Below are 24,685 nucleotides of genomic sequence, written 5' to 3'. Positions count from 1 at the left end.
AAATGTTAAGAAGTCTACCTGGGACACTTGGTAGTTGGACTGAAATGTTAAGAAGTCTACCTGGGACACTTGGTAGTTGGACTGAAATGTTAAGAAGTCTACCTGGGACACTTGGTAGTTGGACTGAAATGATAAGAAGTCTACCTGGGACACTTGGTAGTTGGACTTTGGTTGGATGGACGATGGACTTGAAACATTTGGAGTGGATTTGGAACATGTGAAGAGGTATTAGAAAAGTTTGTTGTGGGATTTGGACCGGGAATACTGCGGATGATGTCGTTGGGAATGTTTGCGTCGGTTGGCTTTGGCCCTTGTTGTTTCATGTGAGAAGCCTTTCTGCTGGCCTTGTGTTTCCCATGCCAAGCAGCTGAATCATCTTCTTACACAGAGAAGCACAGAGAGGATGGAGTGACGAATCTACTTGATGGAGGGAAGACACTCGATTAGTTTAATGCCATGCAAATACCATCACATTGCACTTTATGTCTCACACACACAAATATAAATGCACACACACACACACACAAATATAAATGCACACACACGCACATGCTTTTTGGAGACCAGTGGTCATTCACCAAGTGTATTCCTACATAGTATGTAAATGAAAAAGGAGTGATGTAATTATATTATTGTCCCAAACACCTCTATTGGTTTATGTAACGCAATAAGGTTGTTTATCAAAGTACAGAATATATATATATATATATACTCCAGATGGAAGTTGCCCCTAACCGCAGATCTAGGATCAGCTTACTCCCCAAATAATAACTTTAACCATTAGGGGGGAAATGCAAAACTGATCTTAGATCAGCCTTTATGGACACCGTCATCCTACTTACTATACAGGAGAGCTAAAAGCACAATCATTTGATTGACGTTGTGTTTTTGTTTTACCATGTTTCGTTATCTATCTTGCAGAATAAATGACGGCCAATATATTTTGGACAGAGGTGGAGGAAGGAGGGAGGAGCTATCCTGTAGTTATTATTCCAGGTGACTTGTAATGTGTACAGTATTTAAACGTGTGTGTACAGAGCACCATAAGGCTGTGGGTTGGTTATATAGCACGGTATTGTAACAAAGCAGACAAAAAGGTTAAGCTGCATCGCAAATGGCACCCTATTCTCTATGTAGTGCACTATTTTTTTTACCAGAGCCCATATGCTCTGATCTAAAGTAATGCACTATATAGGGTACCATTTAGGACATAAACTATGTAAGGGAACCCGGATCTAAACTGGACCCAAAGAAGTGGAAAACACCACTTCGTATCTCTCTAAAAAAGAAGCACGGAATTGATTAGTGTTTCAACCAGGGATTTAATTTTCAATTCGGAATATTAATTGAAATTCTGTTCATAAAAGGAAAACTCTGTCATTGGAAAAACAATGAGCAAATTGAATAGACTGAATTAGAAAGAGAAAGGTCCCCATCCCCGGTGGCCACTGTGTAATAGGGTATTGAGAAGGTACGTTGTGTTGCTATGTGCTGTGTTATACTTATGGCCCAAATGTTTTCCTGACCTCATGCCCTGTCCAGGAAAACACTGATCCCCAGTTGTAGGCTATAGCTAAGGCTCAGGGTTGTTCCTGCTCAGATCACATGCTCAGGAAAAGGTCCTGGATCTGATTAGAAAACAGTGTTCTAGTGCAGTATTACACTAGACCTATAATACAGTATACAGTCATCTATTATTCAGATCAGATTGACCCACATTTTAGTGAATTATGTGAAACATTCTACATCAAATAGTATCAAACTTGTGTGTGTGTGTGTGTGCGTGTGCGTGTGCGTGTGCGTGTGTGTGTGTGTGTGTGTGTGTGTGTGTGTGTGTGTGTGTGTGTGTGTGTGTGTGTGTGTGTGTGTGTGTGTGTGTGTGTGTGTGTGTGTGTGTGTGTGTGCGTGTGTGTGTGTGTACAGTGTTAGATTGAATAGGCACAGACGCCTCTACCCCATCCTCCCACAACCGGTCTCATTGCATCTGCCAAAGGCCAATATTCAGTGTGTGTGTGTTAATGCGGTTTTATGAAGTGTCGGTCAGAGGTTCCCTGTGGAGATGACCCACACGTTCTGCATGAGTCAGACTGCTCAGGCTCATGCACACACAGTGGTGGAAAAAGTACCCAATTTTCATACTTGAGTAAAAGTACAGATGCCTCATTAGAAAGTTACTCAAGTGAAAGTCACCCAGTAAAATACTACTTGAGTAAAAGTCTGTATTTTGTTCTAAATATACTTAAGTATCAAAAGTCAGTGGACTTGGTCAAATATACTTAAGTAGTAAAAGTATAAATAATTTCAAATTCCTTATATTAAGCAAAGCAGATGGCACTGATAAGTGCGTGTGAATTTGACCATTTTCCTGTCCTGCTAAGCACACATGTAATAAGTACTTTTGGGTGTAGTATGTATGTATGGAGTAAAAAGTACATTTTCTTTAGGAATGTAGTAAAGTAAAAGTTACTCCAAAAAACTACTGAAGTAATACTTTAAAATATTTGTACTTAAGTACTTAACACCACTGCGTGCATACACACACATATATATATCCTTTGTGCCATAGAAACCTCATTATCTGCGTCTCATGCGGCACCTGATCCCATGTGATTCTGGTCAAAGTAGTGCACTACATAGGGAATAGGGTGTCGTGAGATTTGGACATTGTCTGTTTTTCTGCACTACTGTGTCACCCTGTAACCCGTCTGTTGTACACTTCCTATTAGTTTTACCACTCCCCTTCACTCCACATCTGCAGATAGCTGTAAATAGCAATTAGTTATATAGCTGGAGGTGGATATAGACTCTATAGAGGATTTAGGAACGTTAGGGAATGGTGACATCATGGCCCTCTTCAAAGGATTGTGGGTAGTGTGGTTCTCTTAGGAGTGAAAAGGTAGAGCTGCCAACTGTGATTCCACAGTATGTTATTAGAATCAGAGAAGGGATGGGCACTGAGGAAGATCTCTCACCTCATTGGATGAGCACCTGGGGGACTGGCCAGAGCCCAAATGGGCGGAGTCCTCCAGAGATGAACCAATGTGAGGGTTTCTTTTTTTCACGTGTGTAGTTTTAGAGTGCTGGATCCTGTCTTGGAAACTGGGTACTGGTCATGTTGCAGAAGAGAAGTGGCACAAAAGATGATGGGAAGAGTAGTTAATTGAGTGTAGTTAATCAGAAACATGTTCTCGAAACTCAATCCTATCAGGGATGAAGTTTGGAATTTTTGCATCGCCCCAGATCATACTATCAGCCCAGAAACAACTCCTTGCCCCTAGCATTTCAAATATCTGAAGGGACTGGATAGGGGACAGGGTTAACTATTAGGCTTTAGGGAACTTCTGCTATATTGTTTACACTTGTCTGCTCTGCCAAACACAAAACGTGGAAGTGCCTCAAAGTTGTTTCTGGACCGGGCCTCTGAGGGGTGAAATGACTTCTGGGTAGTGTAGTTCTACTAACCTCTGTCCTTCCCTCCCTGCATGGCCCCAATAAGTGTTCCCAGCGAGCATGAGAACCAATAAGGATGCAAACTGTGAAATTAACATATTTGTATTTTATTATTATAATTCTTCTGCATTAATAATGGCTTTGGTTTGAAAAGTGTAACTGTTTTTAATCTCTTATTGTTTTTGTAAACATTTTTGTTTGGACCTTTTTTTAAACATAATGATCATGTATAGACATTTTTTATTTTTAAGATAGTTGTTATTATAATGAAGTATTATTCTAGCCAGTTATTCTAGCAATAGTCTTCCAACTATAATGTACTGTGGCAATGCATCCTAACTATAAGATATTATGTATATGAAGAAATTATCATATCGACTCTGCAAAAGGATTTTCTTAATAAAAACAACAGTTAAGAATCTGCCTCTTGTGTGATATTTCCTTTCACAATGTGTGTGACATGACAGAAAGATGACCTGAAGACTACTGTTGGCTCCTATATTGAGCACCTAGGATTTTGCTTAGTGGGCTGACATGGTCTTGCATTGTATAGATCAAGGTTTCCCAAACCCGGTCCTGGGGCCCCCTATGGGTGCACGTTTTGGTTTTTGCACTAGCACTACACATGGATTTAGTACTGATATGTGGTGGAGTAGGGGCCTGAGGGCACACAGTGTGTTGGGAATGTATTGTAAGTAGCTGCAGCATTGGAAGCAGCTAATGGGGATCCATAATAAATACAAATACTACACAGCTGACTCAAATAAGCAAAGCTTAATGATGAGCTGGTTATTTGATTCAGCTGTGTAGTGCTAGGGCAAAAAACAAAATGTGCACCCGGGGGGTGTATAGGACCGAGTATAGGAAACCCTGGTATAGATAACCGGGTTTGATACCAGGTCGATTACGTGGACTGATGGTGCGCTCAACACAACTCGGAACCAGTAAGTCTCCGACTTCTGATTTTGATTCATGCAAGACCCCCCCCCCTCCAAAAAAAGACCAAATTAAAGAACTCTGAATGGTGAAAAATAATTTGGAAAGGACATCCAACTCAGAATTACAAGTCAAACTCGGGCATCCATCCTAGAGCCCCGACTTCTCTGACCTGAAGATCACTGACATCACGATTTTTCCCAATTAGAGCTTGTTTCTTTTCAGAGATCCCAGTTGTCTTGAAGGCACCATGACAACAGCTTGGCAGCCTCATACGGTGTCATACTGTTCTCCACTCCCTGACAGCATGCCTGCAAAGCAAAGCACATTCTCTCTTTCTCTATCTGCTTGAGGATTCTTCACCCAATGTGGTTGCTATGGCGACCCAGTGACGGCTACGGTTGCCGCGTCAGAATGTGGTGTGACCCAGGTGATGCGTTACGACAACCGTAGATCTTCTAGGCAGAGTGTGTGTGTGTGTGTGTGTGTCAGGCTGTAATGTGAGGAGACCTGAGGTTAGCTGTCCTCTGTAGGATCTTAATGAGGGCGACACACACCCTTCACGTGCCTCTGGGGTTACACACACACACTCCTGATGCCATCTTTGTGTAAGTGTAACTAATTAGCCACTAACATCACTGACATAATGCTTTTTACATACAACACCCATCAACACTGTTTTAACATACTCAATCAAAAACACAAACACAGTAGACCCTGTTTTAACATCGACTATAAAACAAACCACACACACACACACACCGGCCCAGGGTATAATGAAGTTAACAGCCGTCTCATGGAGAGGAGTTTCTCACGGGCTCTATGAGTCAGAGAGCGGTGGGGAGAGAGAACAGGGAGAGAGAGAGTCAGAGGGAGAGTCAGAGAGAGAGAGAGTGTGTCTATGTGTCCCTTTAGTCACCACTCATGAGTCATATATTGTATAGAGAGACTATGGCCATTGTGGTTTCAACACATAACCATGACAATGCTCTTAGATAACATCACATTTTAGCACCTACTGGGGGCTACTGACTAGTGACAGTTCAGGGTGATGGGGAGGATTTTAAACCCAGCTGATTTAACAGAAATACAGTCCTTAGTCTTTTGACCAACTGGGTTTAATGCCGGGTCATCTGCGTGCCACAAAACTGTGTTCACCTGAGTTTGGTTCACCAAATGACCTCTGTTACATGCTCATATACTGCTAAACTGATCTAGAATCCAAATGGTACTGTGAGAATTCCAATTCAGTACTGATCTAGAATCCAAATGGTACTGTGAGAATTCCAATTCAGTACTGATCTAGAATCCAAATGGCACTGTGAGAATTCCAATTCAGTACTGATCTAGAATCCAAATGGTACTGTGAGAATTCCAATTCAGTACTGATCTAGAATCCAAATGGCACTGTTAGAATTCCAATTCAGTACTGATCTAGAATCCAAATGGCACTGTGAGAATTCCAATTCAGTACTGATCTAGAATCCAAATGGCACTGTGAGAATTCCAATTCAGTACTGATCTAGAATCCAAATGGTACTGTGAGAATTCCAATTCAGTACTGATCTAGAATCCAAATGGTACTGTGAGAATTCCAATTCAGTACTGATCTAGAATCCAAATGGTACTGTGAGAATTCCAATTCAGTACTGATCTAGAATCCAAATGGCACTGTGAGAATTCCAATTCAGTACTGATCTAGAATCCAAATGGCACTGTGAGAATTCCAATTCAGTACTGATCTAGAATCCAAATGGTACTGTGAGAATTCCAATTCAGTACTGATCTAGAATCCAAATGGTACTGTGAGAATTACAATTCAGTACTGATCTAGAATCCAAATGGTACTGTGAGAATTCCAATTCAGTACTGATCTAGAATCCAAATGGTACTGTGAGAATTCCAATTCAGTACTGATCTAGAATCCAAATGGCACTGTGAGAATTCCAATTCAGTACTGATCTAGAATCCAAATGGCACTGTGAGAATTCCAATTCAGTACTGATCTAGAATCCAAATGGCACTGTGAGAATTCCAATTCAGTACTGATCTAGAATCCAAATGGTACTGTGAGAATTCCAATTCAGTACTGATCTAGAATCCAAATGGTACTGTGAGAATTCCAATTCAGTACTGATCTAGAATCCAAATGGCACTGTGAGAATTCCAATTCAGTACTGATCTAGAATCCAAATGGCACTGTGAGAATTCCAATTCAGTACTGATCTAGAATCCAAATGGCACTGTGAGAATTCCAATTCAGTACTGATCTAGAATCCAAATGGCACTGTGAGAATTCCAATTCAGTACTGATCTAGAATCCAAATGGCACTGTGAGAATTTCAATTCAGTACTGATCTAGAATCCAAATGGCACTGTGAGAATTCCAATTCAGTACTGATCTAGAATCCAAATGGCACTGTGAGAATTCCAATTCAGTACTGATCTAGAATCCAAATGGCACTGTGAGAATTCCAATTCAGTACTGATCTAGAATCCAAATGGTACTGTGAGAATTCCAATTCAGTACTGATCTAGAATCCAAATGGCACTGTGAGAATTCCAATTCAGTACTGATCTAGAATCCAAATGGTACTGTGAGAATTCCAATTCAGTACTGATCTAGATTCTTAGCGTACTGCAATGTTCTGTAGTTTGTGTTAGTGCTTCAACTACATCTGATACTGCTGCTGCTCACATCAGAGAGAGATGGAGAGGGAGAGAGGGAGGGGAGAGGGGTGAGCAAGAGGGAGGGAGAGAGAGACAGAGGGAGGGAGGGGAGAAAGAGAGGAATGAGAGAGAGAGATGGATGAAAGATGGAGGGAAAAGGAGAAAGGAGAGAGAGAGACATCAAAGGAGAGGAAATGAAAGCTAAATGTACCATCAGCATAATTTCATACTTCAGTAGAAATGAGGCCAATGCGGTAAATGCTCTCTCCCTCTCTCTTTCTCCCTCCCTCCCTTGCTCTCTCATTCTCTCCCTCCCTTTCTCTCTCTCTCACCTCTCCCTCCCTCTCTCTTTCTCCCTCCCTCCCTTGCTCTCTCATTCTCTCCCTCCCTTTCTCTCTCTCTCACCTCTCCCTCCCTCTCTCTTTCTCCCTCCCTCCCTTGCTCTCTCATTCTCTCCCTCCCTTTCTCTCTCTCTCACCTCTCCCTGCTATTTTTAGCTCTCTGGTGGGGAATGACTATAGACTGCCACTGTAGGGGAAAACTGGGCCTGCAGAGATGCGTATATTTGTGTCTGTGTGTGTGTGTGTGTGTGTGTGTGTGTGTGTGTGTGTGTATTTTCACTTTTTCAGAGATTTTCTGTCTACCAACTAGGCCTAGTAAGTTGCTTGTAATATCAGTCGGAATGAAGTGTCATTTCTCTTTGTAAATAACATTGCGTAAGGGCGCCTCCCTGAGTGTATACGTGTTACTGCACCCTGCTGCTTGATACTGTATCAATTCGGTGTCCAGATGCGGATACATTGAAAGCAGCTCACACTCTGGGCACATACGACGTCAAAGAGAAAATACTTACATGAATATCTGATGTTCGATAGTTCTACATAAAGCACCACAATCTAAATGTTTATGCAATTGTACAATACCGATTGGTTTTCGATTTGGAACAAGGGCCATCTTATTGAACTCCCGTAACCACTGATCTAGGATCTGTTCATCCTCCCCAATTCTAACCTTAACCATCGGTGGGAAAAACGCTAAACTGAACCTAGATAGACGTCTAAGTGCAACTTCATGCTTTATGCTCTGAATCAACCCATTTGCTTTGAGAGAGCTAGCTGGCTGTCAGAAGTGACGGAGTAAGGGAGGGAGGGGAATAGGGTGGACAGACACCGCTAGCCAACAGAGGGGGTGGCGTTTGATTCGGTAAAAACCGAGATTGAACGAACGGACTGTGTAACCGACGAAACTGCCCCTTTAAATCAGGAATACAGCGCATTCGGAGGTGAGTTGGGAAATATCACTCTATTTTATCTGTTTATATCACCTCTTTACAGAACCGTGTACTTATTTGCGGTTTATGTGCTCATGCCTTCCCGATTTTGGTCATGGAAAAGCAGTGTTTATGGGGAAGAGAGAGACGAATTCGGGTTTCCCAAGGCAGGGCGGAGAGAGAGGGTGGGGAGGAGAGAAACTGGGGGACAGGGTCTGTGGGAGAAACGTTATCAAAACGTCGGTAGCGCACGCTGTAGCTGATAGATCAGAGGGAAGCAGCGATGTCTAAACAGCTGGATGTTTTATTGAGGGAAGTGTCAAATTTGCATATTAGGCTATTTGCAAGACATGCATTATTTCCAACAGGCGAATAGCGTCCATAAGCATTCTAACGACATGTCAACAACCTATTCTCCGGCTGAGATTCGACTATGCAGTAGGCCTATTACCGTAGTAGGCCTATTACCGTCGTAGGCCTATTACCGTATTAGGCCTATACGTGCGTGTACGTCAAAGTCAAAATGCCCGCATTCTGTTTTAAATCGGCAGAAAAGGCTGACAGGCATGCGGGGACAACACACACACACACACACACACACACACACACACACACACACACACACACACACACACACACACACACACACACACACACACACACACACACACACACACACACACACACACACACACACACACACACACACAGAGACCCATGTAGTCCATTGTTGGGAATTTACGCGTGTCGCGTCAGCTATAGGGTCCATATTGGATGCTCAGCCATTTCATTTGCCTACCAGTGGAATTGCCATGAACTGATAAATACCGTCAAATCAATACCGTGTATTGTCTAATCATGTTAGCCTACTAATGTGATGGTCTATACTAGCACACTGCACAAGACACGACGATACTGTTTATACCTGGCTATTCTTTGGCCTATAGGCCTGGATATAATTCGGAGTGTCGAAAAATAAATCATATAGGCTGTCAAACAATGCTTCAGGTCACTTACCCTTTGTCTGGGAATGAGAGAATATACCCTCCTTAGGAAAGTTTGAATCTAGTTGGAACATCAACAGGCGTATGAAATTAGCTCTGTGTTAACAGGTGGGCTATAGGCCTAACGTTTCTGAAACGTTTTAACGGATATGACAGCATGTATGACCGTTTTCTGAAACGTTTTAACGGATATGACAGCATGTATGACCGTTTTCTGAAACGTTTTAACGGATATGACAGCATGTATGACCGTTTTCTGAAACGTTTTAACGGATATGACAGCATGTATGACCGTTTTCTGAAACGTTTTAACGGATATGACAGCATGTATGACCGTTTTCTTTGCATGCCTTACATTTTATCATGCACATTTACTGCCTTTAAACTGTCAAACTTTATATATAGTTAGTAGCTCATACATAATGTTCACTCTCTCTCTCTCTCTCTCTCTCTCTCTCTCTCTCTCTCTCTCTCTCTCTCTCTCTCTCTCTCTCTCTCTCTCTCTCTCACACACACACACACAGCCCTAATTAGAGCCATTAATCTCAAGGTCCTCCACAGTAGAGTAATTACAGCAGGACTCCTGAGAGAGAGAGAGAGAGAGAGAGAGAGAGAGAGAGAGAGAGAGAGAGAGAGAGAGAGAGAGAGAGAGAGAGAGAGAGAGAGAGAGAGAGAGAGAGAGAGAGAGAGAGAGAGAGAGAGAGAGAGAGAGAGCGAGAAAAAGAGAGAGAGTGAGCGAGAAAGAGAGAGAAAGAGGAAGGGAGAGGCACATATTTTCTGGTGAATAGTTTGGTACAGTACTTTATTCTACAGCCCTGTGACAACGTGAATGTATTGAAACTATGGGAACTTTCTAGCACATGACACAATTAACTTGTTTCTGTGAATCCAAAAGAAATGAAAGATCGTTATTAGTTACTATGTAGTTGAAACGTGTATATGACTATAACATAATAGTCACCAAATGTTAAATCTACAGTACATCCATCACTCCAGTATCCCTGCTCATTGTAAATATGGTATTGGCACTGACCCTGTATAAAGTATGTTTATCCATATACATATCTACCTTCATCACTCCAGTATCCCTGCTCATTGTAAATATGGTATTGGCACTGACCCTGTATAAAGTATGTTTACTTACTTATTGTGTTCTCCATATTTCTTCTTATTTCTCATGTGTTTTTTGTCTAGTATTACATTGTTATTGATTATCGCATTGTTGGGTTTTGAGTCTGCAAGAAAGCTATTTCACTGTACTGTGCATGTGATATTAATAATGTGAAACTTCTCCTCTGCAGGAGGTAAAGGTTTACAGCTGACCATCAGACCTGAGGTCACAACCACTCCTGTCCATCTGACCTGAGGTCACAACCACTCCTGTCCATCTGACCTGAGGTCACAACCACTCCTGTCCATCTGACCTGAGGTCACAACCACTCCTGTCCATCTGACCTGAGGTCACAACCACTCCTGTCCAGCTGAGTGACCCAACTCACCTCGTCAGTCCTTCCCCTGCACACACACCTGCCCTACCTGGTACACCTGTCTACCAATCCAACACACACCTGCCCTACCTGGTACACCTGGCTACCAACCCAACACACACCTGCCCTACCTGGTACACCTGGCTACCAACCCAACACACACCTGTCTGGCCCTTGGTGCAGACTGGCCCTCCGATCTGCACACCATCCGCTAGGTTTGTGTGTGTGTGTGTGTGTGTGTGTGTGTGTGTGTGTGTGTGTGTGTGTGTGTGTGTGTGTGTGTGTGTGTGTGTGTGTGTGTGTGTGTGTGTGTGTGTGTGTGTGTGTGTGTGTGTGTGTGTGTGTGTGTGTGATTTAGGACAGCAAATGGACATTCAAGCCTGAGGGGGAAAAAAACGCGATGACTGTAGCAGAAAACCACATGAGGGCAGTATAAAGCTGCTTTTAAATGATTTCTTTCTCTCCCCCTTCTCTTCTCCCCTCCCCCTCTCCATAGTGGGGGTGTGTGTATTGATGGATCAGGATGTCAACCAATAACAACATCGCGCAGGCCAGAAAACTGGTGGAACAACTGAGGATCGAGGCAGGGATCGAACGTATTAAGGTGTGTGTCAACGCTAAGGTTTTTATTAGCATGTAAGGAGCAATCCACTGTAAGAAGCAATCCACTGTAAGGATCAGTCCACTGTAATGATCAATCCACTTTTAAGAAGCAAACCACTGTAAGGAGAAGTCCACTGTAAGAGCAATCCACCGCAAGGAGCAATCCACTGTAAGGAGCAATCCACTATAAGGAGCAGTCCACTGTAAGAAGAAGTCCACTGTAAGGAGCAATCCACTGTAAGAAGCAATCCACTGTAAGGAGCAATTCACTGTAAGGAGCAATCCACTATAAGGAGCAATCCACTGTAAGGAGAAGTTCACTGTAAGGAGCAATACACTGTAAGAGCAATCCACCGTAAGGAGCAATCCACCGAAAGGAGCAATCCACTGTAAGGAGCAATCCACTGTAAGAAGCAATCCACTGTAAGAAGCAATCCACTGTAAGGAGCAACCCACTGTAAGAAGCAATCCACTGTAAGAAGCAATCCACTGTAAGGATTAGTCCACTGTAAGAAGCAATCGACTGTAAGGAGCAATCCACTGTGAGGAGCAATCCACTGCAAGGAGCAATCTACTGCAAGGAGCAATCCACTGTAAGGAGCAATCCACTGTAAGGAGAAGTCCACTGTAAGGAGCAATCCACTGTAAGGAGCAATCCACTGTAAGAAGCAATCCACTGTAAGGAGCAGTCGACTGTAAGGAGAAGTCCACTGTAAGGAGCAATCGACTGTAAGGAGAAGTCCACTGTAAGAAGCAATCCACTGTAAGAAGCAATCCACTGTAAGGAGAAGTCCACTGTAAGGAGCAATCCACTGTAAGGAGCAATCCACCGTAGGGAGCAATCCACCGTAAGGAGCAATCCACCGTAAGGAGCAATCCACTGTAAGGCGCAATCCACTGTAAGGAGCAATCCACTGTAAGGAGCAACCCACTGTAAGAAGCAATCCACTGTAAGAAGCAATCCACTGTAAGGATTAGTCCACTGTAAGAAGCAATCGACTGTAAGGAGCAATCCACTGTGAGGAGCAATCCACTGCAAGGAGCAATCTACTGCAAGGAGCAATCCACTGTAAGGAGCAATCCACTGTAAGGAGAAGTCCACTGTAAGGAGCAATCCACTGTAAGGAGCAATCCACTGTAAGAAGCAATCCACTGTAAGGAGCAGTCGACTGTAAGGAGAAGTCCACTGTAAGGAGCAGTCCACTGTAAGAAGCAATCCACTGTAAGAAGCAATCCACTGTAAGGAGAAGTCCACTGTAAGGAGCAATCCACTGTAAGGAGCAATCCACCGTAAGGCGCAATCCACTGTAAGGCGCAATCCACTGTAAGGAGCAATCCACTGTAAGGAACAATACACTGTAAGAGCAATCCACCGTAAGGAGCAATCCACTGTAAGGAGCAATCCACTATAAGGAGCAATCCACTGTAAGGAGCAATCCACTGTAAGTAGCAATCCACTGTAAGAAGCAATCCACTGTAAGGATCAGTCCACTGTAGTAAGAAGCAATCCACTGTAAGGATCAGTCCACTGTAAGGATCAGTCCACTGTAAGGATCAATCCACTTTTAAGAAGCAAACCTCTATAAGGAGAAGTCCACTGTAAGAAGCAATCCACTGTAGGGAGCAATCCACTGTAAGAAGCAATCGATTGTAAGGAGCAATCCACTGTAAGGAGCAATCCACTGTAAGAAGCAATCCTGTGTAAGGAGCAATCCACTGTAAGGAGCAATTCACTGTAAGGAGCAATCCACTATAAGGAGCAATCCACTGTAAGAAGCAATCCACTGTAAGGAGCAATCCACTGTAAGGAGAAGTCCACTGTAAGGAGCAATCCACTGTAAGGAGCAATCCACCGTAGGGAGCAATCCACCGTAAGGAGCAATCCACTGTAAGGCGCAAACCACTGTAAGGAGCAATCCACTGTAAGAAGCAATCCACTGTAAGGAGAAGTCCACTGTAAGGAGCAATCCACTGTAAAGAGCAATCCACCGTAGGGAGCAATCCACCGTAAGGAGCAATCCACTGTAAGGATAAGTCCACTGTAAGGAGCAATCCACTGTAAGAAGCAATCCACTGTAAGGAGAAGTCCACTGTAAGGAGCAATCCACTGTAAAGAGCAATCCACCGTAGGGAGCAATCCACCGTAAGGAGCAATCCACTGTAAGGCGCAATCCACTGGAAGGAGCAATCCACTGTAAGAAGCAATCCACTGTAAGGAGCAACCCACTGTAAGAAGCAATCCACTGTAAGGATTAGTCCACTGTAAGAAGCAATCCACTGTAAGGAGCAATCCACTGTGAGGAGCAATCCACTGTAAGAAGCAATCCACTGTAAGGATTAGTCCACTGTAAGGAGCAACCCACTGTAAGAAGCAATCCACTGTAAGAATCAATCCACTGTAAGGATTAGTCCACTGTAAGAAGCAATCCACTGTAAGGAGCAATCCACTGTGAGGAGCAATCCACTGTAAGGAGCAATCTACTGCAAGGAGCAGTCCACTGTAAGGAGCAATCCACTGTAAGGAGCAATCCACTGTAAGGAGAAGTCCACTGTAAGGAGAAGTCCACTGTAAGGAGCAATCCACTGTAAGGAGCAATACCCCGTAAGGAGCAATCCACCGTAAGGAGCAATCCATCGTAAGGCGCAATCCACTGTAAGGCGCAATCCACTGTAAGGAGCAATCCACCGTAAGGAGCAATCCACCGTAAGGAGCAATCCACCGTAAGGCGCAATCCACCGTAAGGCGCAATCCACTGTAAGGAGCAATACACTGTAAGGAGCAATACACTGTAAGAGCAATCCACCGTAAGGAGCAATCCACTGTAAGGAGCAATCCACTATAAGGAGCAGTCTACTGTAAGAAGAAGTCCACTGTAAGGAGCAATCCACTGTAAGAAGCAATCCACTGTAAGGAGCAATCCACTATAAGGAGCAGTCCACTGTAAGAAGAAGTCCACTATAAGGAGCAATCCACTGTAAGAAGCAATCCACGGTAAGGAGCAATCCACTGTAGGGAGCAATCCACTGTAAGAAGCAATCCACTGTAGGGAGCAATCTACTGTAAGAAGCAATCCACTATAAGGAGCAATCCACTGTAAGGAGCAATCCACTGTTGCCAAAGCATCACAATATCCCTCTCCCTGCCTCCTTTCTCTCTCCACTCATCCTCTCACCCTATCCCCCTTCTCTCCCTCTACCCCCCCCCCCTCTCTCTCTCTCTCCCCAGGTGTCTAAGGCAGCGGCAGACCTGATGAGTTACTGTGAGCAGCACGCTCGTAACGACCCGCTCCTCGTTGGCATCCCAACGTCAGAAAACCCTTTCAAAGACAAGAAACCCTGCATCATCCTATAGCTGCACACTCATCTCTGCACATCAGACACACACACACACCTCTGCCCACACATACACTCCCACTGGCTGACTGCAACAGCCAACAAGGCCCAGCTCTGTCAAGCTATACATACAACACACACACACACACACACACACACACAGAGAGAAACGAAATAGCCACTCTGGAAAAGCGCCATACTCAATAGCCACAGCTAGGGGGCGGTGTCTGTGTTCAGACCACATTGCCACATTAGTGATATTAGCCCTGAGTTGTGTCTCTGTGGTGCTGAAGGTAAGCCTGCACTAACATGCAGCCCTAACTGATACTGGTTACTGACTCACCCACAGAGATAGTGACACTCAAGTGGAGATGACAGATTTACTTCAAAAAGGGATTAGGACAATTATCTTAATAGGAATCCACAGTCGCCTACATGAAGTTATAGGCTGATGTATAGCATGTATTTTAGTGAATCAATGATTTATTGATTCATTGATTATTCGATTGATTGATAGCAGTATCTGTTGAGGTGGGGGTTTATGTGTGACCAATCTGGTGTAAAACCTGGGTCGTTCGTGTGATACAAGCTGTGTTAGCCCTCTCAGCCAAAGCCTAACCATTATCCGTGGAAGTTAATATAAGTCTTCAGGTCTCAGGCATGGTTACCCATCACTAAAGCACCGTGGCTATACACGGTGTGTTTGTTAGCCATATAGTGGCTGACTTGCCACTGACTTGCTAAGTATCACAATGGGGATGGCCCCTTCCTGAAACCTTGGGTCAACGGTAATGTCAGTGTTTCCACAAGACATTGTGTTTTTGTGAACATGGCATTGTAAACACTGAGCAGGTTGGTACATGCTGCATATGTACCCACTGTGTTTAAACCCGGATCATCTGCAATGCCACAAGACTGTGTTTAGCCCACTGAGCTAAAGCATAGGCCACATACACTCCCACTCTAGTGACGGTTATCGATCAACAGTGTTACTGCTTTGGTTTTGATTTCTTGGTCAGTGGGTTTTCTATCGGCCAAAACTCCAGCTGTGTCGACTTGTGGAGTAAGTTGCCCCTATATAATGATCTAAGATCAGTCTTGTGTTTTCCCTCTAATGGTAAAGGTTAGGATTTAGAGAGGGCAATCTGATGCTAGATCTGTCTAAAAGGCTGCGTTTACATAGGCAGCCTAATTCAGATCTTTGTCCACTAATTGGTCTTTTGGCCAATCAGATCAGCTCTTTTTCCCAATAATTGGGTAAAAGATCAGAATTTAGCTGCCTGTGTAAACGCAGCCTAATGACACTTCTATCTTGAGTACTGAGAGGCTAACTGTTCAAGTTTTTAACCCCAGAAGTATATATATATGTTTTTTAATTACTTATCTTTTCAATATTTTGTGAATTTATTGCCATACAGTTAGCAGATACTGTAGGTTTCCATTCACTCCTTAACTTACACTTGAGGCAAAAGTTTACCTTAACCACAGATCTAGGATTAGATTATCATCCCCAATCTTAACTTGAACCATAACGGGGGTGTACAAATATCTGATCCTATATCAGTGGTTAGATACATCACTAGTTCTGACAATGAGAGCAAGCATCAATTCATGGGCTTTGCTTATTGGCTCATCGTGTGTTCTATTGAGGAACAAGAGCCAATTACAAAGTGGTGTCCCGTGTCCCCACCTCCACAGTCCTATTCCTCTACTCCCAAACCAAACTTGATTGTAAAAAATGTAAAAGACACTAGAGAAAATAAAAACAAAAGTGTATAAACTTTCTTTAAGCCATGTGCAGAAGTGATACGTTTTGAGAGTAGCTGTTTTGGGTTTGGTTTGAGTTTCTTTCTAAATGGAAGCAGGTCAGTCGAGTATTATTATCGAACTGTACAGTGTTTGTAAGATAAAACCTAGGCCAGAAATCAATCAAAGTGCATTAAACTTTTTCCACCCCAAACAAACAAAATGCGCTTTAATTGAATGTCAGCCTGTTGCAGAATCTTTTCTGTGGATGTTCAATTTTTGCGTAAATGTTTCCCTTCTGTCAGAATTTTCCTCATTCGGCTTGAGGCAGGTTCACACACACACACACACACACGCACGCACACACACACGCACGCACACACACACACACACACACACACACACACACACACACACACACACACACACACACACACACACACACACACACACACACACACACACACACACACACACACACACACACACACACACACACACACACACACACACACACCTAGTGACCAAATGGGGAGCCAACCACATCTACATAGCAGTGAAGTGGCCGTACTCATAGCATAGCTTCTTATACACAGGCACAGCACTGTGAGAAACAAACTTGAACCATTAAATCACTGTCTCTCTCTCACACGCACACAGACAGACACACACACAGTTTCCTAATATCTTTTAAAAGTGATTATCTGAGGGAGAATATTGTTATTTGTTAATTCCTTCATTCCACGGACGGTTATTTTGATTAATTGGTTGTTTGATTGATTGGTTGATTGATGGTTTGCCTTGTTGTGGTGTATTGTGTTGTATGCTGGTTAGGACCAGGAGTTTTACCTGGTCAAGTCACATGGTCAGGAACAACATTCTAGCCCTAGACTTAAGAATAGTTGAGAGTATTTAAGTGAACAGTCTTAAAAGAGGACACAAAGCTCTAGAATGGAAGTCTTGTGGTGCTCCCATTCCCACATCATTCACTATAGCTGATCTAGGTCAGTTTAAAGTTTTCTCCCCCTAAAGATTATGTCAGGATTTGGGGAATGAAATCTGATCATAGGTCTTACCCAGAGCAGAACGCTAGAACCCTAAAACAAAATTCTGTCCCTAGACACTGATCTCAGGTCAGTTTTACCTGGACTCATCATTGTGTTTTATTTATCTCCTGTGTATGCATATACAGTATGTATCTCTGGTAACACTTTGTTTTACAGTCTCCTTTAACTTGGTATTTGCTTATAAATAACATGGTAAAAACATCTGTTTCGTTGCAAGCGAGGACTATTTGGTCCCAGGTTGAAAGTCCCCATTGTTACCACAATGTGTTCCTTCCGGCTGGGACAGGACTGTAAAGTCAAGCGTTACCGTATATTTTTGCCTTGATTAATTGTGAATGATCAGTTATAGATTATGAAGGAGATGTAATATCTATTTTTTTGTATCTGGTCGCTCTGATGTGCCATAACTCATGTTTTCTTGCACACTGTTCATATTTTACAGTTAAATACTTTACTGTTAAGACTTTACTGTTCATATTTTACAGTTAAATACTTTACTGTTAAGACTTTACTGTTCATATTTTACAGTTAAATACTTTACTGTTAAGACTTTACTGTTCATATTTTACAGTTAAATACTTTACTGTTAAGACTTTACTGTTCATATTTTACAGTTAAATACTTTACTGTTAAGACTTTACTGTTCATATTTTACAGTTAAATACTTTACTGTTAAGACTTTACTGTTCATATTTTACAGTTAAATACTTTACTGTTAAGACTTTACTGTTCATATTTTACAGTTAAATACTTTACTGTTAAGACTTTACTGTTCATATTTTACAGTTAAATACTTTACTGTTAAGACTTTACTGTTAATATTTTTTGTGGATATTGCTGTTAAAAAAATATGATATTGACAAAGTAGACAACATGAATAAAAATATAATAACGCCCGTGTTGTTCTGACCTGTCGCTCCTCTTCTTACACACACACACACACACACACACACACACACACACACACACACACACACACACACACACACACACACACACACACACACACACACACACACACACACACACACACACACACACACACACACACACACACACACACACACATCCATCCACACCTGAGAATTGTACAGGTCATTTCAATGTGACCATAGACGTTTCTCTAGCCTCAGATAGAATTACAGCTTATTGTCAATTAAATACCATTATGTTATATTTCTAAGTCATGAATAATTCCCAGTCTTCTATCCTACTGTGGAAGTCCTGGATTTCCTGACTTGTGGAGGGAAGGCTACAGGCTGTGCAAGTTGCACTCCCACTTCCGGGCTGCACATCGAGAAATGCTACTAAAAAAAAAAGCTAACCCCGGCCACCGACGTGCCAGAAGAGCTCTATCAAGCGTACTAGCGGCCCTTTCCTGTATTGAAAACAAAAAGAAAGGCAAGTTGAGTGACTCAAAGCAGCCGAAGTTTCGGTTTTAAGAAAAGGAAAGCTTGAAACGTCTCTGTTTTATACTGCGCCACCTGGATGTTGTGATTGATTATATAGTTGTTGTGAATGATTGAAGCCCAGCAGTCCACTGCATTAGAATAGTTATATTTCTAACACGATCATCAGTTACAAACGGTAAGATCACCTACATCATAACAATCTAAAGAAAGCGCTTCAAAATAAGTAATTCTAACAGATATTTGTGTGGTAGCATCTATGAAAATATGATTTTGTCCACTCTACATTCCTTTCGCTCTTTCCTCGCTGTGTGTCTATACAGCGAGGTGAGGTTCATCAGTATGATGTGTTTCTGTTACAATTGCTGGTCTTTCTACCTCAGGTCCTTAGTGATATAATGAGTGTTGTGACGTCCAGTCTGTCAGTGGAACAGGAGAAGAAGCTGCTGTCTCTGTTCGGCCATGTCAGACTCCACCTGCTCTACAAAGGTTTGTCAGAACAATGGACATTTTAATGGCATATTTAAAAAACTTTTTTTTAAAGGAGATTCATTTTTATCAGGCCAGATACCAGCAATGCAGGTAGAAAAAAGCAATTAGGTCAGTAAATTGTAATAAAGTACTTTTCTATTATATTTTGTTCTGCTCAAAGCCAGTGTCCACAGCTACATGCATTCAGCCTTCCACAACCGCTGTGATGGCCAGGGACCCACCGTACTTGTGGCCTACAACAAGGCTGGGTTTGTTTTCGGAGGTTACATCAGTAAGAACTACGCCCAGACTAACCAGGCCATCAACGATGATAAGGCCTTTCTCTACAGCATCACTGACCAGAGAGAAAAGCCACTGCGTGTGTCCAGTACCGATGGCCAGTATGGTTTCACAGATGGAAAGAATGGTCTTAATGTTGGTGTCTTGTGGTTTCTTAATAATAACACCTCTACAGTTCAAATTGTTGCAGGGAACAGCTACACCTTTGAAGGGGAAGAGATGCATGGCAATGACCTGCAGCTGACAGAGTGTGAGGTGTACAGAGTGGAAGGTGAGTGGTCATTTATAGCCACTACTCCCTAGGCACTACTGAAACAGTTGGATACATGTGACCAATATGGCAAAATATTAAAACCAGTCAGAAGGCAATGTGAATCTAAACAAATGTTATTTGTCACATGCGCCAAATACAGGTGTAGGTAGACCTTACCGTGAAATGCTTACTTACAAGCCCTTAACCAACAGTGCAGTTCAAGAAAGAGTTAAGGAAATATTTATTAAATACAGTTTTTTTTATGTAATAAAAAGCAACACATAATGTAATGAACACAGAGAGATGGTTTCAAGTGCAGGGCGAAGCAGGTGTTTATTGCAGAGGACCACAGGAGGAGGCAGGTAGCTGGGTCCAGGGGCAGGCAGAAGGTCATACACAGGGGGTCCAAAAAGGAAACAGTACAGGCAGGGTTAAGACTAGTAACGTAGTCCAGGAGATCAGGCAATAGGTAGATAACAGGAAATCCAATAGGCTAAAGTACAGGCAGGGAATAGGCATCATAGTTTTTGTCTGCCTCACTATCATACACGGGAGGAGTAAATCACGGGGAAAACCAGAGCTCTGAAGGACGTATGTCACATGTGATAATGACATACAGGTGTGTGAACAGGTGATTAGAATTCAGGTGATTGGGATCTGGAGAGTGAGCTGCTTTCAGGGGATCTAGGTGTTTGCGGGTGTGAGCTGGAAGCAGACATTACACATAACAATAACACGGCTATATACAGGGGGTACCTGTTCCCGAGTTAATGTTTGAGGGTACAGGTTAGTCGAAGTAATTTGTACATGTAGGTAGGGGTAAAGTGAATAGTGGCCATTTGATTAATTGTTCAGCAATCTTATGGCTTGGGGGTAGAAGCTGTTATGGAGCCTTTTGGACCTAGACTTGGCGCTCCGGTACCGCTTGCCATGCGGTGGCAGAGAGAACAGTCTATGACTTGGGTGACTGGCATCTTTGACAATTTTTTTTATCCTTCCTCTGACACCGCCTATTATATAGGTCCTGGATGGCAGGAAGCTTGGCCCCAGTGATTGTACTGGGCCGTTCGCACTACCCTCTGTCGTGCCTTACGGTCAGATGCCGAGCAGTTGCCATACCAGGCGGTGATGCAACCGGTCAGGATGCTCTCGATGGTGCAGCTGTATAACTTTTTGAGGATCTGGGGACCCATGCCAAATCTTTTCAGTCTCCTGAGGGGGAAGAGGTTTTGTCGTGCCCTCTTCACGACTGTCTTGGTGTGTTTGGACCAGGATAGTTGTTGGCGATGTGAACACCAAGGAACTTGAAACTCTCGACCGACTCCACTACAGCCCCGTCGATGTTAATGGGGGTCTGTTCGGCCCTCCCTTTCCTGTAGTCCTCGATCATCTCCTTTGTCTTGTTCACATTGCGGGAGAGGTTGTTGAAGCAATGAGTGTATTGATTAAATCAGTTTTTTTTTTTTTTTGGTCTCAATTTCTGGCAGACTGTGGAGGCCTTCTGAAGACTCCTTGGAGGGAAATTGACTGGGAAGGATATAGGTATCCTGTCTGTTAAATCTCAAAAGCAATACAAACATCATAATACTATGCAACTAGTGATGCATCTAGTACCACTTCTGCTGTTCCAATATACTTAAATCATTCAATCCAGTCTGTCACCCATCTCTCTCTCTTCCTTTCTCCATCTCTATCATTAACAGCACCAAGGAACGCCTGATGGACTATATCAAGAACTATAAGCCTGAGGTAAAGTCTGTGGTCCAGGCCAGAGTTCTGCTGGTGGGTCCGGTCGGGGCCGGCAAGTCCAGCTTCTTCAACTCCATCAACTCTGTCTTCAAAGGACATGTTACCGGGCAGGCTAACACCGGCAGCGCAGGCACCAGCCTCACCACACAGGTACTGTTTGTGTGCCCGCATGAGTGTGTGGTTGTGGCTTAAAGATGCAGACTGGGACCTTAAAGGACAATTCTGTCCCTTTTCACATCGTATTTATTATCTCCAGCACCATATCAGTGTCTACTTATGGGCAAATTGCATGTTTCTATGATCTGTGATTTAAAAAGAAATGTCTTAAAAAATACTTCTCTGTGACACTACGGGGAAGGATTAAAAGTCAAGAAAACCTGCAGTGAGTTTCTAGCCAGAAAGAGGGTATTTTCTTGCTCCCCACAAATCTCATAGTTGTTTGCGAACCGCTGTTTACGTTTTATTGTATTTTTTTTGATGTCATCAGGTAGAACTTTATTTTTAACATTTTTCATTGAATTTTAAAACATACCATCTACCTGCAGTGAAGCCGCTCAACATTTACATTAAGTATAGTCATCTAGCAGAAACTCTCATCCAGAGCGACCCACAGGAGCAACCAGGGTCAATGGCACATCTACAGATCTCCCGAATCGAGGACCCGAACCATCGACCCGAACCATCGACCTCCCAGCCACTGGCCCAATCTCCCAACCGCCAGGCCACCAACCATCCAAGACCCCCTCCAGCCCCCCCCCACCCCCCACCCCTCCCGTTTTAGCTCATGAGCACCACTTTCAAAACTGTCTGAAATTATACAAGACTTATGGAACATCCCTATTGCACTGGACTTAACATTCCACATCTCTCTCTCTGTAGTTCCGTACCTACAGCATCAAGGCAGAGAAGGGTGGGAAGGCTCTCCCTCTGGTCTTGTGTGACACCATGGGTCTGGAGGAAGGACCCAGCGCAGGGCTGGATATAGACGACGTCAACGGTATCCTGAAGGGCCATGTACAGGACCGGTACCAGGTGTGTAGAACTGGCAAATGGTAGCAGTGGAGGCTGTTGGAGGAAGATAGAATGAATAGAAATGTATCAACAAGAGGATTTCATGTGTTTGATACCAGTCATTCCAGCCATTACAATGAGCCTGTCATCCGAGTTAAAGTAGAACCAGCCTCATGTTAGGGAAAGCATGTGGTTGATAGTACAGTAGCAGTATATTTATCTTGGGGGCGGATGTCCTGTTTCTCTCCCCCAGTTCAACCCGTCCATGTCTGTCCAGACGGATGGTGTTGGGTTCTGTAAGTCACCCAGCCTGAAGGACACGATCCACTGTGTGGTCTACGTACTGGATGCCTGCAAGTTCACTCTGCTCTCTGCCAAGATGGTGGACAAGCTCGCCGCCATCCGCAAGGGGATCAACAAGCTGGGTAAGGAAGGAAGTGAGTGAGCGCGGGGGTTTACATGTCTGTGTATGTGTGTGTTCATGTGTGTTTTGTCACTAGGTGTTCCCCAGCTGGTCCTGCTTACCAAGGTGGATGAGGCCTGTCCTCTAGTGAGAGAGGACCTGACCAACATCTACCTGAGCCACTACATAGAGAGGATGGTGAGTGCATGGCTGAGTCTGGAACCCTATTCTCACATAGTACACCATGTTTATTTAACTACAACCGTGTGTGTGTGTGTGTGTGTGTGTGTGTGTGTGTGTGTGTGTGTGTGTGTGTGTGTGTGTGTGTGTGTGTGTGTGTGTGTGTGTGTGTGTGTGTGTGTGTGTGTGTGTGTGTGTGTGTGTTTCAGACCCGTGAGGTGAGTGTGTGTCTGGGTGTGTCCCAGTCCTGTGTCCTGCCAGTGAAGAACTACAGTCGTGAGTTTGAGCTGGACGTCCACACAGACATCCTCCTGCTCACTGCCGTGGTCCAGATGCTTCGCTACTCTAACGGCTACTTTGATGACATCTATCAGGCTGGGGACCAGAAGTCTGAGTGGCTAGGGTTGTAGGTATGATACTGATCTGAAGTCAGTTTGGGATTTTACCTTCTAATAGTTAAGGATAGGATTCTGGGGAATACACTGATCCCAGATGTGTTTCAAAGGCAACTTTTAGTTATCGCTTTATAAACCTTTTTATCTTAATTCTCCGAGTCTATTCCATTCTGACTTTTCCCAGTTACAATTTAAACTGAGTATATCAAACATTAGGAACATCTTCCTAATATTGATGTTCTTTAGGTGGTGGACACACGGGAAATTGTTGAACTTGAAAAACCCAGCAGTGTTTCGGTTCTTGACACAAACCGGTGTGCCTGGCACCTACCCCATTTAAAGGCACTTCAATCTTTTGTCTCTCCCATTCACCCTGTGAATGGCTCACACACACAATCCATGTCTCAAATGTCTCAAGGCTTAACAATCTTATTTAGCCTGTCTCCTCCCCTTCATCTACACAGATTGAAGTGGATTTAATAAGCAACATCATTAAGGGATCATAGCTTTCACCTGGATTCACCTGGTCAGTCTGTCATGGGAAGAGGTGTTCTTAATGTTTTGTCCACTCAGTGTATATTGTAATTAGATACAATACTACATGCACATATTGTATGGTTGTCTGCAGAGTCTGTACTGCTATTGGTAGTTAAGACATACTGCTCATTGTACTTTGTTCATTCCAGTATTTTCATTTTAACAAAACTAAATGCTGAATAAATATCTGTTGCATATCTAGGGCCTGACTCACTCAGACTTGCTCTACAGTTGTCCAAACTTTCAGAAAGACAGAGAGAGACATCCAACAAGGGACATGTAGTGATGCAGTCCGGTACAAACAGCAAACCATTTTACAAAAATCATTGAGTAAAAACAGAAGAGTGAATCCTTTTAATGAAATATTTAAGGAGTATGGTAAAAACATGAATCCGTAACAACAATGTTGAT

At 43.2% G+C, this 24,685-nt stretch overlaps 2 protein-coding genes across 5 annotated transcripts; both read left to right on the top strand.

Moving 5' to 3' along the window:
* The first annotated feature begins 8,216 nt into the window (after positions 1-8,216).
* On the top strand, positions 8,217-18,461 carry LOC124011214 (guanine nucleotide-binding protein G(I)/G(S)/G(O) subunit gamma-7-like). 2 transcript variants are annotated; one of them, XM_046324346.1, is made up of 5 exons: positions 8,217-8,338; positions 10,632-10,759; positions 10,791-11,032; positions 11,314-11,421; positions 14,647-18,461. In XM_046324346.1, exons 4-5 carry the CDS (start codon positions 11,341-11,343, stop codon positions 14,770-14,772), a joined length of 207 nt encoding a protein of 68 aa, XP_046180302.1. In that variant the 5' UTR covers positions 8,217-8,338; positions 10,632-10,759; positions 10,791-11,032; positions 11,314-11,340; the 3' UTR covers positions 14,773-18,461. The 2 variants fall into 2 exon arrangements, with proteins under 2 accessions (XP_046180302.1, XP_046180303.1); XM_046324347.1 differs by having other exon boundaries at positions 8,317-8,338; positions 10,632-10,666; positions 10,698-11,032.
* A 385-nt stretch (positions 18,462-18,846) lies between these two features.
* LOC124011322 (interferon-induced protein 44-like) lies at positions 18,847-24,471 on the top strand. 3 transcript variants are annotated; one of them, XM_046324570.1, is made up of 9 exons: positions 18,847-18,967; positions 19,359-19,464; positions 19,628-20,017; positions 21,487-21,541; positions 21,703-21,898; positions 22,628-22,780; positions 23,013-23,184; positions 23,260-23,360; positions 23,552-24,471. In XM_046324570.1, exons 2-9 carry the CDS (start codon positions 19,374-19,376, stop codon positions 23,750-23,752), a joined length of 1,359 nt encoding a protein of 452 aa, XP_046180526.1. In that variant the 5' UTR covers positions 18,847-18,967; positions 19,359-19,373; the 3' UTR covers positions 23,753-24,471. The 3 variants fall into 3 exon arrangements, with proteins under 3 accessions (XP_046180526.1, XP_046180525.1, XP_046180527.1); XM_046324569.1 differs by having other exon boundaries at positions 18,855-19,153; XM_046324571.1 differs by lacking the exons at positions 18,847-18,967; positions 19,359-19,464 and having other exon boundaries at positions 19,713-19,847; positions 19,922-20,017.
* Positions 24,472-24,685: the final 214 nt, after the last annotated feature.

This window comes from Oncorhynchus gorbuscha, linkage group LG23 (genome assembly GCF_021184085.1).
Source record: "Oncorhynchus gorbuscha isolate QuinsamMale2020 ecotype Even-year linkage group LG23, OgorEven_v1.0, whole genome shotgun sequence".
In the NCBI taxonomy this organism is placed as follows: domain Eukaryota; kingdom Metazoa; phylum Chordata; class Actinopteri; order Salmoniformes; family Salmonidae; genus Oncorhynchus; species Oncorhynchus gorbuscha.
This window is presented reverse-complemented; position numbering and strand designations above follow the sequence as displayed.